An 18,375-nucleotide genomic window follows, 5' to 3' on the forward strand; every position below is an offset into this window, starting at 1 on the left:
AGCATGATTAATAAAACGGAAAATAACAAAAGCCCATAGCAGCCAATAAGCTGCTAAACCACATGAAATTGTATATACTATTCACCAATCCTGGGAAACAGAAGATGCCAAAAGGAAAGAGGGAGTTGATCTTAGTGACAACAACCAAGAAAGGTGACCAGCAGAACAGATTATCTGCCCAGCAGCTTTTTGGAGGAAACCGCAAAAAGCATAGGTAAAAGCACCTGGATGTTATCAAAATGGCTGATGGAACAGTGCAGGAAACCCTGTTTTTAAAGACAGTGACTTCAGAAAAGTACCAGCTCTGACAAGTTGGGCACTGGGCACTTTTGACACTGTATAATAATCAGAAGTAGCTCCAGACAGAGAAAACAAACAACTATCAGAAGCTTAACAAAACTGGTACAACACAATGAGAAACATCAGGAAGGGCAACCCAGGACATTTTTTATTTGTGCTGAGACACCCAAACATGGAACAGCAATAGTAAAGGCCTCAGACTGAAGAGCAAGGAGACCTACCTGCAATTTGACAGACACAAAATAAAGCTTACAGAGGGAGGGTGACTCACTCATAATGCCAAACAATTTGGGTTGTATATACCAGTACAAGCAGAGACAAAAGATGCAGTAGGACAACAAAGCAGACACAGGAAGCAGCACAGCAGACAGCAGTATGCTCAACTTGGAAAGCCCAGCATGGAACCACAGTTGCTCTGATTAGGTAGTAACAAGCCAGGCCAGCTCAGTCACAGCGCAACCATCATGCCAACAATTAGCACAGGCTCTGAAAGTGCATCTGGAGAGTGGGTGTGAGCTCACTGAACTGCACACCATACAGCTGGATTCACAAGATTTCTTTGTTTATTGTTTTTTAGTCGTTTTCCCTCTTGGCCCATTCTCCTCATTAGACACGCATTAGTGGGGACGCTGGCAGAGATCAAAAGTATTCTGTATCTTCCAAATGTGCCCAGTACTTTCTTTGTTCACCTCACAGGATACAGGCTTCCATGGCCCTTTTCTGCTAAGTAGCTGAGAAAGTGCATGACTGCTTGTTTTATAGACAGAGGTTCCTGGCTTATCTCCACATAAACCTTCAGGGGACTGACACTACTTTACAGGAACTAGAGATATTATGAATTTTCCATGTCTACTTACTGGACAATTGTTTCAGACACATCTCCATTCCCTGAAGGAAAGAGATCTTGAAGACATGGGGAAAATAACTAGCTAAAGAAGTCTAGCAACAGTGTGTGCCTTACAGTAGAAGTCACGTCTTCAAACAAGTTAGAAGTGCCAGGGTACCAAGGTTGAATGTTATTATCATTGTAACATAAGGAACTGGACACCACAGACCATGAGGTCAACAATGTCAGTGTCCTGTCCTTGCTGCTGCTCCATGCTCAGGAGATTAAAGACTTGCTAATGCATCCCTTCCCTGCTATACAGCACTCACTAACCATATTCCCCTGATAAAGTCCTATTATCAAAAGAGCAGGAAACCAAGGAAGCCATACTAAATCTAAGAGATGTTTTTATATTAATCTATGAGACTACTGAACCTTAAACTCAGAGCTCTCTAAACAGTTGTGATTCAACATTGTTACACTCCCACTGTCAGAACGGCACTAGGCAGATCCAACAGGAGTTAGCAGTAGCTGAATTACCATAGGTTTAGGATACACTGTACCTCTATATGTTCCAAAGCTTTCTGCCACACCGACTGCTTTTCTTCAGCGCTGTAGCCAGGCATGGACAGGATGTTGTGAATGTAGTTGAAAACTTCTTCCTGTAAGGCATAAAACCATAGATGGCATAGTATGTTCTGTAGCACCACTAACAGCATTAGATATTGCTATGGAAGTCTTAGGTGACCTCAGGACTAGTCCTCTCTTAGCAAGTCAGCATAAATTATCTCCAAGCAAAATTATACGTCCCTAAATAGTTTTTGAGGAACTGCTAGGATAAAAAAAAAGGCAAGAGGAACAGAACTGATGCTAAACATGTTAAGCACTGAGGTCAAAGAGAATTGTTTTTCCACTATTAAAAATGTCCCCCTCTTGCTCACAAGAGAAAAAGACAGGACATCACTCTTTAGCTAGGAGCATAGGCAGAGAAAAGTGTGCTCCATCAGAGGGTAAGTCAGTTTTCCCAGCATATTCCTGAATTGCTTTTCAACACTAGCCTGTCTCCCGGGTTCTGCTGCACTGTCGACAGCTCAGATGCTCTCTTGTGCCAGATTTTTTGATGATTTCACTATCACAACATATCTATTCTGACTCAGTCACCCACATAACTTTCAGCATAGTGGCTTTCCAAGGAGTTGGTAAGACCCCATTTGCCAACTTCTGCTGGTGCTAGGAAAGAGAATACCTCAAAAACTGTGGCAGATATGCAACTTGTGCACATGCAGAAGGTAAATGCAAAGAGGATTCCAAATTGCAAATTAAGGGCAGAGAAAGTCTGTACAGGGGGAGAAAAGCGAATTCTGGTGGCAGAAGCAAAGTAGTATTGTAGTTAGCAACATCTGCAATCAATCCCATCCTGAACTCAAGTTTTATGTATTAGCATTATTTAAATTTAAAAAGAAAACTCCAAAGCTTTAAAAAGAAAATCATCACCTCTCCAACACATGCATGAACAGAAAAAGCCTTAACTGTAACTAAGAATACTCAGCTGTAAAGGAGGACACTTACTAAGACAGAGAATTACAACAAAAGAGCAGGGCCCATTTACACTCCAGACAGCAGGGCAGGCTGCGCTGCTGTGAAGAAAGGTCAGAAGAACCAGATTTACTCACTTTTCTCACTGGATCACGCAGGTAACAGTCAATTATTTTGTCATAGCGAAGCTCTCGTTCATACATGAACTCGCAAATCTGATAGCTAAAATGAAAAATACTTTCTGCATTAGGAAAAACACACTCAGCTGAGTCATCAGAATAGAGGCAGGTAGCTCAGATCCAGCACAGTTTGGCAGCACTCAGATAATACAGCATGTTTCACAAAAGGCATCTGAAAGTATCTTACATCAAGGTTTTCAGTAGATACGTTGGGTGGCTCCAGTTTATATGTACCATTTGGTATCAACCACAGACTAATCAGCCTATCAATCTCCCTCTTTTGGAGAAATTATCATACAGAGTAAAGAAAACCGGAGTTACTAAGGTAAGGGACAGAGGAGAAAAATCCTTGAAGAAATCACGTTTCACAGGTTCTGCTGTTCTCAGATCATCTTTTGTTTCCATAAAACACTCAACTAAGCTAGGCCAATCCACAAGACTACTTTGAAGAAATACACTGAAAATGACTCAATAATGCGTGACACAGCTCTCTACTACCAAATTTTAATAAGCATCTTAAGTATTTTGAGACTTCAGATAAAAAAGGATGCAAATGAGGCAGAACAAGTAAAATGTCTGCTAAATAACATTACATTATAGGTCTTTCAGTCCTGAAACAAGAAGGAAAAAAAAAAAAATGCATTTCTTGAGTCTGATGAATTTGACCGAGTAACTCCTAGGACACACAGGAAAACAGGCATGGTAATCCCCACCACTGGACCTTCTAGCCCTCTCATCCTTTGTAGTATGGTGGATTAATTCACATAATACCCAGATTCAAGATTTGGCTGAAGATGCTCTCATTGGCTGACTCTGCTCTGGCATAAGAGACTCTTTCTAGGAGCGTAAAGCATCTAAAGGAGATGGTGGAAATTTTAAGCCTTTCCAGACATTGTGTTTGTCTCTCCTACTCAATTCTAAAATAAGTACCATGGGGGTGGCTCCAGACCCCTTCATGCTTTTAAATCCACCTGTGGGTCTCACCCCAATGAGTCATCTCCATCTGTCAGTGGTAGAGCATTCAAATATACAACTTTACCTTTGAACAAAGCCTGGGGTCTTGCATATAAAGTGCCAAAACTCATCAAGCCCCACAGAGCTTCATGCTGAAGGGTTTCCACAGCTCTACCCCCTCTTATCTTAACAATGCCTTCTGTAAGAACACCCAGTAGAGATAAGACAGAAAGACTGGGACTAAATATAAACATATTAGATGAAGCATATGTGAATGCACACAGAAAATCATCCCAAACACAGCTGCAAAGTAGGAACAAGAAATGTGGAGGAAAAAAGCTTTGCAGGAGATTTAAATCTCATACACAAGATTTAAAGGCAACATTCTATACTGCACATAGCAACTTACAATTCAGCTTTTTCTGCCATTTGGATAAGACGGCTCTCTTCAAACTGTACAATCCCTCCTGCCTGGAGCAATTCTAAAAGGACCTGCAGGTATTGAAGACCAGTTATTTGTATTGCTCTAGCAGCTGCCATTAAAAGTACACTGCTCCTGCTCCATTAAACTTTGTATTAACACAGAGCTTATTTCACAGACCTTTTTTAATTGTCTGTCCATTAGCTATGAAGGTCATAAGCTTTTCCAGGATTTTTTTTGCCTCTGTTCTTACTTGTCCAGCAGGCAATGCTGGGGTAGGATCCTCCTTCACTTCTGCTGTGTATACAGCACTGTCCAGTTCATCCATGCTGGTCATCTTTCCTATGCTAGGTGTCTGCTTTGGCATATGAAATTCAGCCAACATCCATTCCCAGGGAAGCCAAACTCTGCTCTACAGTTTGGTCATACTTGGTGCTTAAAGAAATGTTTCCTTGAAGGCTATTACCTGCTGCCTCTCTGAATGGCGGGAGTCATCATCTGGACTGCACAGAAATTCAAGGACCTGCACAAGAGTGTAGAAGTTAGCATGACCTAGGCCCACTTAGCATAGCTGTTAGCGTAAACTCAACAAGCAGATTGTGAGCATCAGTAGTGGAAAGAGCAAATCAGAACACAATGGTGCAATTTGAATGAACTATTCTTCTGTGAGGTACTCTCTACTTGGTCATGTAACTAAGGACACTTAGGAATACCGGAGCAATCAAGAACTGCTGAAAGACTCCAGGGAAGGAAACCCATGACTCTGCACCAGAATATAAAACCCAACTTTGGGGAACCCAGAGAATATAAAGAACTAGGGGACCCTGTGGCCCTGCCTTAGGCTACGTGCCAAACAACTGAAACCACTATGCTGACCCTCTTGACTCATCTCCTGGACTGAGCCATCTCTCTCCAGGAAAAGAGGAAATCATATAATTAATAAGTTTCATATATCTTTAATTAAAGTGTTTAATCCAAATCTATTTAGACTCCACAGAGCTTAAATTACGACAAAAGAAATATGGATCTTACTGTGTTTCTGTGGTCTCTTCTACTGTGCTTCTTCAAAACCACAGCAAAGTCCCAGCAAGATGCTACATGTTTTATAATGCACCAGTACTTCCAGAATTGCTTCAGTCTACAGCACTAGCCACACTTTCTGTAGTGCTGTGCCGTCTCTGGGATTTTTCCAACCTTCACAAAGGAATACTTGCCTGGTCAAAAAGTGTCCTGTTCACAAACAGTGTGTTGTTGGGTTTGGCAAGCTGACGGGCAAGGAAAGTAAAGAGACAGCCAACTTGAGATGGAGTGAAGTCAGAATTCTCCACCATGACCTGAGAAGCATTACAGAGAAAAGGGAAAAATAAAACCACAAGTGATAGATTCTGCAGCTGCAACAAGAAAACCCTGTACAGCCCGTGTGTCTCCTCCTGCCCTAGACATCTACACAATCTCCTGGTGTTAGTCCATCCTGAAGATCAAAAGGTAAGCCACCTTCCACAGCATTTACCTGTCTGACCTTAAGACAAACAGTGGATGTGCCCTTGCTAAATCACCTCTGTTCTAAAGCTGAAGAGGCTCAACCTTCTGTTGTGTACTTAAGGGAAGTATTCTTGTATGTCCCTGATTTTTGGGTGTGAAGGGCCTCCAAGCTCATGCTTATCTCCATCTCTGTAGTCTGCGCTGATCACTGGACATGTAACAGAGCTTCTGAGCAGAGAAATGTAACATGAGAAAAAAAGATTAAGAATTACAGAAGGGAAGAAAATAATCTGACTTCTAGCCCCTGACATCCACCTCTTCAACTGTGGTACGCAAAAGATCTGATCTAATGACTAAGAAACTCTAAAAACTAAAATGAGTAAAAACTGTAGGTTTGGAGAAAACTTTCTTTTCTCACATTAAATTAGCTGTTAGTTTATAAATATTTTGGAAAACTTCTAACTGTGCTAACTTGACTTGAAATTACAGAAAAAAGAACATCTAAGATTCACTACAAAAGGGATTTGAAACCCGACAAGTGCTTGTTACCCATCAGGCATGTAGCAAATGAGTGTGATGTGTCCTGACTTGGTGTCTCATACTTCTAAAAAAATCCTCATCACTAAGGGGATATGAAATGCCCCTGTTTGGAGAGTCACCCTCTAAAAGTACTGAGTTTAGCTGGGAGGAAATCAATCATCTGAACAATTCTGTCAGCTAAAATCTAAGAATTGCTCATAGCAAGGCCTAGACACAGAGCATTTCAGTTTATAACCTCATTCAGTTTAAGCTTGAGGGATACAATTGATTTCTTAAAGTGACCTAGAGCTCAAGATCATCATGAGCTATCATCATGGTTATCTTTCACAAGTAGAGGCAGACAGGCAAGACACATGGAGGTATTAAGTAGAGCTCTGCTTGAAACATCAGGTAGTGCTATAATTCTTTTTCATCTTCATTTTCTGTTTAAAAAGGCCATTTCCTACAGAAGCCTAATAATGCTAATAGCATTAAATATATGGCTCACTAAAACAATAGACATGTTTCTTCATTTTGGCTTTGTTTTTCACAAACTGGGTCCTCATTAGTCCCTGTGAACGTGAAAATACTGCACTTCTGAAATAGAGCAACCTTACAGAGGCTGCAGGCCAACCATGTGGATGTTCTAAAAGATAATATATTTGGCAAAGTTTAGATCTGCATTAGCAGAACATCTGTGTTGACCAAACAATTTTAGAAGTGCAGCTATTTCCTAAGAAGGTTTTTTTTTTTCTCAATTATAAAATTAAATAAAAAGTTCAAAGATTTTTTTATTTTCTTATCCAGAAGGACAGCAGATTCCAGACTAAGGGACCAACAGTTCTCATAACACCAAATTGTCTGTAGATGCATTTAATCCTGCAGCACTTCTCACAGTTGCCTTCCTTTCTGCCTCCAAGAGCAGGGTTGGTGGACATTTGCTACATGACCAGCAGCACAGAACAGGGCTGTAAACAGCTCCATCCAGCCTATGTAGTGCAACAGGAACACATTCCACAGTAGCTCCAGAACACAGCTGCAGTATGCCACCTCCTGCTGATGACAGCTAAAGACACAAAAAGTCATGGCCTAACCCAGCAGAGGGCTAACATCCTACTCAGGCAGAGTCACAAAAGTTCCCCCACAGTGGCATTATCTCAGCCCCTCCAGCACAGCCTGCTGCAGTAGTGCTATCACTGAACTCACTCACTGGTGCCCTTGCTCTCATCTATCAGTGACAAAAGTGACTGGTAAATGCTACTTATGATATGTTTATACATAAACAGCTTCCAAGTGGAGTTACTCATTATTAATGCTGACAGCTTAGAAGGGGAAAGCAAATGGCATTTGGCAGAGATAGGTTTTTAATGAGAACATTCATTGTTAAGGAACATGGTTTGCAGATGACAAGTGATTTCTAGAGCACCAGCCTGATAACTCTGACATTCCTCTTCTCTCCCATTTACTAAAGATAGGCCTGTCATTCTGTGTGTGTTACATCTCAAACACAACATTTACAGATAGAGGGAGCAGGATTTTATCAGAAGAGCACTGGCACCCTGCCAAGCTCAGGATTCCTAGGACCCTTTTTTCCTGTTCAGAAGGAATCAGGGAGTGGAATCAATAAGAAGCTTATCAAAATAAACTTAACAGTGCAGAAGAGAAATCTGACAATGAAGTACAACCCAGGTGAAATAACAGACAGGAAGGGAGACCTCTCTGTCACCATATTTAATGTGCATGAAACATCACTTTCAAATATCCAACTGACAGCCCTGGCTGAGGTTAATCCACACTCCAGCACATCACCTTCTTAGAGGTGTCATCCATAGCAGGATTGGGACACCTCATCCAAGTCACAGGCTTTGCTGCACAGTGTTGTACATAATCACTTAAACGTAAACACAGAGGTTAATTTTTAGGCACACTCACTTTCAGAAGTATGTCCACAATTCTCTGTTGATATTCCACAGCTTGCTTGTCATTCTTAAAGTCTTCAAAAGTCTGCATGAAGCAAAACACTGACACCTTGAGAAGAATGCTCTCTACTGCCAACCCCAGAAATACAAACAGACACAAAGAAACAGCCGTATCACAAAACTGGCAATGCTTTTAAATCCCTTCTGTGCATATCATGGAAGCAGGAGGTTCCAAGACAAGTTAGGTAAAAGTAAAAGGTCCAATAAACAGAGGAAATTTGGAAAGGAAGAAACATGAATCTTTATGCAGGAGAAAGATGTAGGTACTAAAATACTCTTTCCAAATGCATTATTCTTGTTTCACCTGTGCTTTAAAGATGGCTTCTGTTACCAGTCTTGACTGTACAACATCATGTTCATCAGTTTTTGCTTAAGGACATAAAGAACTACAATGATTTCCTCTGATGTCTTATAGAACACACACCAAACCTGTTCTTGCATCAAGCCAATAACTTCTGGTTTAGCTAAAGAATGAACTTTTTAAAAGGAATTTTAGAGATCATGCAACTATGACATAGATGAAGGAAGAACCGGGGTTGCATTTTTCTCTTCGAGGAGATCAGTGATCTCTTACCAGTGCAAGAACATTAAGGAATTCCCGAGTGTCGAAATGCAGCAAGGTACGAACATAAGGGTAGACCTCTTCATCCACAGATCCCTCAGTTGAATGCAGCCGGATGAGAAATTCAAAGACCTGCAATGAAAATTCAAACAGACACAGCAGGTTTCCTCTGAGTTTCAGAAAACTGATAGCACAAGCACAGGGAAAAGCAGCATCATTACCAGCTTTGCACTTAAGCTTTAAATCACTTTAGGAGCCCATCAGTGTTCTTACTTGAATGACGTTTTCTTCTGCTTGTTAGCAGGAAAAAAAGCTCCCCTCCTTAGACTCACTAACCAATTGAAGATCAATCAAAATCTAAGATCAAGCAAAAATTAAGGCTTATACTTGCAGACTGAAGCATATGAAATTAGGTAACTCCCTCCCCTTTTTAGCATCTTTCCTGGGAAGCTGTGCAACTCCTCCTTATCCAGGGCACAGCTCCTCTCCTTGTCATCTGTTCCCCTGGGAAGAGCCAGTCAATCTGCCTCCTCACTCTTATGCTCAAAGCTTTTGGTGCTGCAAAGACTGACTTCAGTGCTGCTCAATTTTGTCTCCTCCACTGACTTCATAGTTCCTGAAATATGAACATGTCTTTCAAAATGAAGGCAAACTCCTTTACTGAACCGCTGACAGAGGCATCCAGACCCTTCCTGGGAATGAAGAGGGCAGCAACAGCTCCAGTTGTCTCACAAGAGAGACACACTCACAAGAGACCTGGCTACCAGCAGAAAGAGAGCAGACTGACTAACACTCATGAATATGTATTAAAATACACACTGGGATCCCATGGAGAACTGTCAGGCAACATGCTCTTCCCAGTCATCCTCAGCAAATGCCATGCTCCTTTGACCACAGTGGCAGTGAAGCCAGAAGGAGTTATCAGCTTGACTTTCAGACCCACAGTCTTCCCTGCTGGCCTCCTTGAGCCTTCTATCCACCTTGCCAGCTATGAACAAGAAAATAAAACAACCCAGACTGTAGCTAGAGTGGATTCAAGCACCCAGACAGAAAGGTATCACTGAAGCCAAGTTCTCAGGAACAGTATCAGAGATCATAGAAAGGAGAGATTGATGGTTCTTCCCCAGAGCTACTGCTGCTGGGTGGGCTATCACTTCCCTTCAGGCTATGAGCCACGGTCCGTTGCTGTGCCAGCTCTACTCTGTGCAGTGGGCAACTTGGTAAGGACCATGAGAGAGGGCAACAGCTTAGTGCTTGATCCAGCAAGGGGGAGCAGACTGGTTTGCACACTGTGAGAAAAGGGTCTACAATAACCCAGAGCTACCACATACATACAGCTACAAACTCTGGATTAGGGAAAAAAACAAAACCCCAGACAACCAACAAACAAAATCAAAACACACAGCCACACTCAAAAACAAAACAAACAAACAAAAATTCTCCCAAAACCCCTCGAAACACCCAAAACCACCACACAACTAAAACACATTTGTTTTATTTTTCTGCAAAAAGAAAATGCAAAACAGAAGGTGCTTCTTCTCACTGAAATCCTGTAACTAAAGTGGAATGCTAGAGACCCCCCAAAAAAATTTTTGCAGTAAAACTGGCCAGAAACTCAGGAGTTTTATGAGCACAAAGTGATCAGGAGCATCCTGTTTTAAGAAATTGTCAGAGATGATTCTAAAGGAGTTAAGCTTTGCCTTAAGCCAAGCTTCAGACACAGTTTAAAAAGAAAGAAATAGTCCGCTTGAGGGCTTTGATGGAAATAATGGACCAGGAAAGGAGATTCACTTTGGCAGTGACCAAGCCAACTCTCATGACATGTAACCTGCATGTCTAGTCATGCTTTTGGCATAAGTTCACTGTTATTCTAGCTAGGTATTAATCCTTAGGTTAGTTTTATTATCATACTTATGATGAAGCCATTAAGAACATGCTCACACTTTCCTGAACAAATTATAAGGTGTATGCAATAGTACTTGTTTCCTCAAAACAACCTGTCAACAACTTGGGCAATCCACATGGAAAAGGTTATTTCTCCCAGTCGAAAGCTACTGGTGCAGAGTCAGAACAGTGTGATGAATCTAGCTCAGGCAAAAATTGTCCACTGAACAGGGCAGCAAAGAACAACACGAAGAGATGCAGCTCCAGAACCAAACCTTCTCCCCAAGGGGGACAGCAGGATAAGTCTGCACTGTCATGGGATAATAGCACACAGAAGCCTTAAAGCATTGGCTGCTGTTCCTACAGCACCCTGGAAAGATGACTGGAATATTAGGCCACCATTCTTCTTAGTGGGACTAGGCAGAACAACAAAGAACAAGAGATGGGTAGTCAGCCTTTGTTCAACCCAGAGCATGTAGAACAAACAGCTTTAGAGCCTATACACATAAAGACTTTTCTGAAGCAGTTAAGATTCTGTCTTGTAACCAGAATGGCTGGAAATGCTCAGGGCCAACTCTCCCAAACTAAGGTTTGCCAAGATGGGTGGATGAAAAGGAATTTAGTATCAACTTATTGCCTCTTAACCAGAGATGAAACAGACTGAGAACGCAGATGATCCTGAAGTCACCAAAAGACCAGAAAATATCAAGCCATGGGGTGCTTCATGATTTTTCTCAAAAGAAGGAAGAAACTGGCTACCTTTTAAGTTGTCTCAAAACAAGCTGTCTCTTTAGCTGACAACTATAGGAAAAGGGAATTGTACAAGGATGCAGTTTGGAACACTTGACTACAATACGCTCTTGACCTCAGCTGAATATCTGCAGTAATCACAAGGCTGGAAACTTATCTTCAGCAAATACAATGTTTTGATGAGCAGAGACAACCATGAACAAGTTTTAACAACAGTCAAACAGAGGAAGGAATATTTAGTTAATGTTCTTTGGTGTTACCTCCCTTTCTACTCCTGTCCATCCCACATTACATGCATTTGAAAAGAGGGAAGATCCCCATATTTGACATGTTATAGTCAAGTTTAGAAAGAAGAGACAGTGACAAATTTCTGGTAACTCTGTGGTAAAGAATAAGGAAAAAACAAAAACAAACCCAATCAAAATTAGTGCCACTAAGAACTCTTATGTTCCCACACCCCAATTTACAGTTGAAGGAAAAATACAAAGTTTAAATGTTCAGATTGCAACAACTGTTTGATTTAATTTCCTAAAAGTTTGTTTGGTATTTACAGTGGCACATACTTGTATCACAAGGTTAACAGCTACCAGACTGAGAATAGTTTTCTATCAGAATCCCATGAAATAAGACATATGTACCTTCTTTAAAAAACCTCATACAGGAAAGTTCCTTTCCAAAAGGTTGCTCACCTGATTTTTAACCAAAGGTACCAGATCTTCAGGAATATCACCCAATGGATATGCACGGCCTGCCAAGCAGCAGCTAAAGAAAAGGAGGGAAAAGGCATTTTTAAGACATCCTGACATTGAACAGATAATGAGTTAGTTTTCAGGATGCTTTTAAATCAAGCCAAGTTATTTTATGAATCATGAAAGCAAGCACTGCAGACTGCACTGCTCAATAAGCCAATCCACTGCATGAATTTGCATCCACGGTATGCTATTCCACAGCACAAAAGGAATGGAGAAACTCAGTATTTCTCACAAAAATCTTTAATCTTGCATTTTAGGAAGCTGGAGTAATGCAGACTCTAATGTTCACCATCTTGAGTAGATTCCAGAAAGAGAAATTCCCTAATTAATCATTACCATGCAATCTCAGAATGACTCCTGCAAATGACGAGCAACACAGAAAGCAGCAAGCAAAGCTATCCCAAAAGGCATGGTGGAAAGGGCTAAAACACAGCTTTTCAGGCTGCAAGTCCTTGTTCAAGGAGCACTGCGTCACACACAGGACAAAGAACATATTCTAACCAAGTTCTAAGATATGGTCTTGGCGTATCAGCAGTAATCTGAGCTATAAAGCCACCAACTTTACCCTACCTATCCACTCACACCAGGTGTAACAAGAAGTTACAGTAACTTCAAGTCAGCTGTACAAAGTAGCCATTGCTATTGCAATCACTCAGGCCTCCAAACACACTAAGATTCTGCAACTACAGCGAATTAAACAGTTGGTGTCACCACTAGGAAATGCCTCACACCCTTTCTAAAGGACCTTACCTTATATATACAAGCAGCTTGTTGCCCATTATCACCTGCTCATCTACAAAACAAGAATTATTTGTTACCTTTTCTTCACAAGACAACAGACAGCTGCAATTCTTTTTCCCAGCTGTTAGCAAAACATTTCATCTCATACACATGGAGAGTTTAACACACCATAAATAGTACTAGAAAACTTTTCTGTTCTCCAAGACACTTATGGGAGACACGCATTTCCTTCTTGCATCCCTCTGTTGGAAGTGACTAGAGATATTCAAAACATCAAATATCAAAACTAGAAACCTTTACAAAGAAAGAATTCCGTACCTGTGAGAGACTTCCCAGCATTCAGTGGAGAAGCAATAACTTTGAACAGCTTCTGCAACAAGAAAGAAGGCAGTGCTCAAGCAGCTGGAAAAGCTCAAAGCAAAGAATCCGTGTGGGTTTAAAGCAGAGGTCAATGGTGTATCTTCCCCACAGAAAGTCTGCTGTCTCAACATGTCTTACAGTTAAAAGGCTCAGGAGACACCAAGATGTGGCAAAGGATACTTTTCCCAGCTGATGTTAGAACATATGAGAAAAGAGCCCCAGAGAGTGCTCAGTTTGGGTATGTAGAATGAGGACTCATCTAAATACTTAGCTCTAGAAAGCAGAAAAAGTTATTTGTACTTGTACAGCTAGTGTTAGGTTTCCAGAAGTCCTTTTTAAATCATGAACACTTCAAAATTATCTTTCCTTTGAAAAATCAGATTATGTTGTAATTGCTAAAAATTGGGCAGTTTAAGGTTTTCACACTCAAATGGACCCAGCTCTCCTTTTCAGCACTACTGAGAAAATAGCAGTGCTTCCCTCATGAAACATACTGATGTTATAGCTATAGCCTTCAAGAGCAAGTGGTGTACCAGGCACATTTTCAGGATTACGAGCAGCAGCAGCAACAGGACCTCCAGTTACAGCATTACAGAGTCCTGTGCTTACTGTCAATAGATCACACCCAAAAGCTAAGAACAAAGCCTGCCCCAGTTCAAGGACTGTTTCTAGCCTTTTTTCTGAATTCTGTACACAGGTAAGTTCACCCTTTGTTTCCATTACTCTTTAATACATATTAATATACTATGGTGTCAGCAGAGGAAGAACAGGAAGAAAAAAATGCATGAGGTGTTCATACAAGCTCTCACACCTATACCCCTGTTAATCCTATTGTGTAAATACTGATGCTTTCTCAGCATGTCATGTCACATAGGCCAGGATCACCACAAGCAACAAAGCTGTTAGAAGACATCATCTTGTTTTTCTGCTGCTTTTGTTTCATGTTTGTTTCAGTAACACAACTAAATTTCCTGCTCTAACTTTGCAGAGCATTGCCACCTCAGCAGGGAAACTTGTGCTCTAAAGCATCGTAATTACAAACTGCTTTTCTCCTCTACTGCATCTAGTCAAATACACTGCATGTATCATGTGATTTCTCCCTTGAATTAAAAAGAACAAGAATATCTACACACTGAATGAGAAGATAATGCATTGGGTTTGAAATGCAGTTTCTCAGAAAGAACATGCGCTGAACACGCAGAAATCAACTCACTGCACTGAACATCTTTCCTACCTCCATGGGACTAATGTAGTCATTCATTCCACTGTTATAGACATAGATCATGGCATCATAGAGATGGTTTTCCCAGCATAGAAGAACTACCTGCAAGGCAAACAAATCATAATGGAGATATACAGCTGGTCTTAGCTCACAGTTTTCTTATTTCCAATTTGATCCGAGGGACACAGGGCTAAATTCTGTTACAAATTAGTGACCAAAAGGCATGAATGGCTTGGACTACATAAGTTTTGTCTGCTAAAAGGTGACACCTTTTTTTCCACATTCTAGGCTGTGCTTAAAAGCACAAGAAGTTTGCATCAGCAACTAGTGTATGCTGCCATCTTTTAGAGGAACTCAATACAAGAGCCCACCTGCTGTATGTCCAAGCTGGTGATATCCATATGCACAATGCAGGCTTCCAAATTTTCCAGCCTATTCTTGTCTTGGAAGTGAAGGAGCAAGTCTTTCATCACTTGAGGTGTGATTCCCATCAGCTTATCACTTAAGATATATGGCTCCAAGCACTCCAGAAAGATGCCTTTAGCTACAGAATTCTCACTCATCTTATCATATACCTGGTTAAATAATAAATCCCTAGGAGAAGAAAAGCATTTAGTTATCAAATAACCTTATTAAAATCTCCTTATCTGCTTTCTGAGGGCTCCAAATTAAACTCTAGTTTCCCTGTATTTATCAAACTCAGGAGCAGAATGCCCTGTTCAGCTTCTTTACTGATGCAAGTTACAGGTAGCTACACAGAACCAATCAGCTGTGGATGCTGCAGCAAGAAAACCTGCTGTCAGAGGGGAAATTACAACAAGAAGAAAATGTATCAGGGTGCCTTCTTAAGGTGATGGTGCGGGGGAAGCAGTTTGAAGCAAATTCTTCCTCAACACTTCAATGAAAATTTAAGACACTTTTTGAGTATTTAGTACCCTGACTTTAGTATCAGTTTTTCAGCATTTCTCTAAACTGTGACATGATATACGATATGACAATGACATTATACGATTCCTCTAAACCATGTGATATTATAGGAGACAGTACTCAGGACTACATGGATTTGGGAGACTTGGGAGACAGGCTTGCAAACTGAGACTTACGTGCGCTGGAGTACGAGACAATAATCAACTATGACAGGCACCACATCCTGAGAAAGAAACATAAAAAAGCTGTGGGGATTGGCAAAAATCCTGCCAAACAGCACAACCTACAGAGCACAAAATGAACCCTGGCCAATACAGAGCAGAATCAATGAGTTATTTGAATCAGCTGGTAGCTGGCACAGTTACAGGTTTTCCCATATGCTGTTTCATATGGAGAAAAACCTTAGTGACACTTCTGCAGAGGACAGAAAACATACAGGTTCTGCTCTGCTGCCTAGCCATAGCTAAGTCCTGATTTCACTAGTGCACACAATAGATGAGAGGGTTCAGGTGAACCACAGCAGTATTATTCAAAACTAGACAATTTTTGCAGCAAAGTCTGATTAAAAAATTTCAAGATCTGTACAAGAGAGTCCTCTAGAGCATCATACCTGAAAATGTTGCTCCATAACCTGGATTTTCCCTTGGTCAGGACATTTCTTCAAAGTCCGATCAGCATAATGGAGAAGTATTTCAACCATCTGAATTACAATAAACACGAAAATTCATTCAAATCCCAGACTAGAGGCCCTACTTGGTAGCACATTTAATAGACTGACTTGGAGGCTGGGGCAGCACTGTAAACTTTGTTGTCCCATTTTGGGTATAACCTACTGTGGGCAGGGAGAAGAGGCTGCCAGGAGACAATGGTATGACTGGCATAGAAGTGGCCTGGTGGGACACTGAAGGCCTACACTAACTGACACAGAAACCGGGCAGCCAGTCTGCCAGCAAATTTTCAGGCAGATGAACACATTTGGAAACACAAGACTCATGTGGGTCATGTTTTTACCCAAAGCTTAAGCTACAGTATCTTAAACAGCAAAACTTATTTACCTGCAAATAAAATATACGTGAAGAACATGTAAAGTTCTTCACAGTACAAGCTGAATAACTACTCCAATAACTGTGTATTTTTAAACATACTCTTCCCAGAAAAAGGTTCCTCTAACAACTGAGCAGGATCACTTGATGAGTTTATTCCATGTCCGTGTATACATGGAGCAAAGTTTGCATCTTGAGTCACCAAATAAGCTGCTACCTTGCTAACCAAAAGTCAGGAAACTCTGGAGTTACCTACAAAAAAAGTTTCTCTCCACTGTGAAGGGACCAGAGATCTCAAGGGCTGGATGATAATGTCAAGTTTTGATTTGCTAATGCTGCAGATTTTATCCCCACCTTTACCTAAAAGGTATTCCCAAGTCTCCTCTAAAATCCTGCTCACAATTTTAGCATAGGTGCACACGTACATGTTCTAGAGTTAGATGGATTAACTTTTGGAGGACAGAAACTTTCTTCCAGGAACACAGTATCACACCAGTATACATGAAAATCCACTTAGGAAGAGATCAGTGACTCACTCTGTCAGCAATCACTGCTTTCCGCTTGCTTGTGTCCCCAGACAAGCCTAGAAAGAATGAGGGAGGAAGGAAAACCATGAAGCTATTCTCATCTGAGGTACCAGCGGAAAGATAAAAATCCCACAGTTAAGATGCTAACACCACTACCCTTGAGATGCAGAGGTCAGGATATCTAAACATACGATTTCGTATTCTACTTGTAGCCCAATCTCCTGAAAAGCTTATTCTCCTAGTATAAAGACTGTTCCAGCACAGGAATGGCAAGAACAGATCTGAGTGCTGTTTAACACTGAGAAAACAATTACTGAGGGCTATCAAAGGCTGCGTACATGAGGCTAACTGCTGGATGACTTGATGCAAACAAGCTGAATTAAGTGCACTATAAGGGGAAAAAAAATTCTTACATGCCAACTCAAAAAGACAGTAATTCTTTGAATACTGAAAAACTCTCTGCTTAATTGTATTATAACCACTCATTAAAACAAGACACATTTTGATATACCAGCAATTTCACAGCAGGAGGATCTTATCCCAAGAACTTGAGTCTCATCTGTCAAAACCAGCAGAAGTTATTTGCTGAAAAGTTGATGTGTCCAGTCCAAATCAGACCATTCAAGTGGCAATTTCTGGCATAATTAACATGTTTATCATACCAAACTAAGTGCTCAAAAAGCATCCTCCTTCATTGGTGCCAAAGCAGTTCTTTCAGTCCGTATAGTCAGAGGTGACCTCAATGAAAGTCCCTGCTTGGCAGAACTAACACAACATCACACTGAAAATTACCTAAAGGTCATGCATGACCTTCAGTAATATTTTAGCAGGCTAGCTACTCAACACTGGATCCACCTCCTTAATGGAAAAGTGACAACAGACAGGAATCACAGAACAGACCAAGTCTAATTTTCATCTGAGAACAGCAGGCTGCTAAAGAGACTACGACTCTAAAAATGCTGAATCAATCCACATAAAGCTGTTGCTTCTGCCAAACCCAAAGCAACACGTCCTACTTTCTCTTCTTCAATTCAATTACCTTTTTCTCCACCCCAGAAAAGTGATTTCTGTACCTGCATAGGTTAAACTCTTCCACAGTGGTTTCAATTAAAAAATAATTAAAAAACCCAAACCCAAACTTACCTACCACAGCCTTTGCTTTCCCTTCATGAAAAGACCAAGCTAGAGCCAGGGCATCAGTGAGACACTCTTGTTTCAGAAGGTGGTCAACTCTCTAAAATGACAAGTAATACTGGAACTTAGTATTACAGAAAAGGCCAATTTATAATCAGCACTTCCCAGTGACACTGTGCATGGTGTTTGTAAGACCCTACCCAGAGCAGTGTGTGCCACAGTTCAAGAAACTGAGCAGAGAGGAGGTACAGAGAACAGAGATAGGAAAGAAGAAAGG

At 41.0% G+C, this 18,375-nt stretch overlaps 1 protein-coding gene across 4 annotated transcripts in view; it reads right to left on the minus strand.

The window, feature by feature from the left end:
• VPS8 (VPS8 subunit of CORVET complex) overlaps window positions 1-18,375 on the minus strand; it is a 76,000-nt gene that overhangs the window by 33,166 nt on the left and 24,459 nt on the right. For all 4 annotated transcript variants that reach the window (XM_062606457.1, XM_062606458.1, XM_062606459.1 and 1 more), the window contains 16 exons: window positions 18,108-18,198; window positions 16,974-17,020; window positions 16,005-16,094; window positions 15,571-15,617; window positions 14,839-15,061; window positions 14,480-14,569; window positions 13,204-13,255; window positions 12,895-12,937; window positions 12,082-12,154; window positions 8,771-8,890; window positions 8,150-8,221; window positions 5,431-5,550; window positions 4,683-4,739; window positions 4,205-4,287; window positions 2,800-2,884; window positions 1,690-1,788 (listed from right to left, as the gene is read on the minus strand). In XM_062606457.1, the coding sequence (XP_062462441.1) occupies window positions 1,690-1,788; window positions 2,800-2,884; window positions 4,205-4,287; window positions 4,683-4,739; window positions 5,431-5,550; window positions 8,150-8,221; window positions 8,771-8,890; window positions 12,082-12,154; window positions 12,895-12,937; window positions 13,204-13,255; window positions 14,480-14,569; window positions 14,839-15,061; window positions 15,571-15,617; window positions 16,005-16,094; window positions 16,974-17,020; window positions 18,108-18,198 (1,392 nt within the window). The remainder of the gene's footprint in view (window positions 1-1,689; window positions 1,789-2,799; window positions 2,885-4,204; window positions 4,288-4,682; window positions 4,740-5,430; window positions 5,551-8,149; window positions 8,222-8,770; window positions 8,891-12,081; window positions 12,155-12,894; window positions 12,938-13,203; window positions 13,256-14,479; window positions 14,570-14,838; window positions 15,062-15,570; window positions 15,618-16,004; window positions 16,095-16,973; window positions 17,021-18,107; window positions 18,199-18,375) is intronic.

Source organism: Pezoporus occidentalis, unplaced genomic scaffold, assembly GCF_034315485.1.
Source record: "Pezoporus occidentalis ecotype Australia unplaced genomic scaffold, CSIRO_AGI_Poc_V1 ctg97, whole genome shotgun sequence".
Taxonomy (NCBI): domain Eukaryota; kingdom Metazoa; phylum Chordata; class Aves; order Psittaciformes; family Psittacidae; genus Pezoporus; species Pezoporus occidentalis.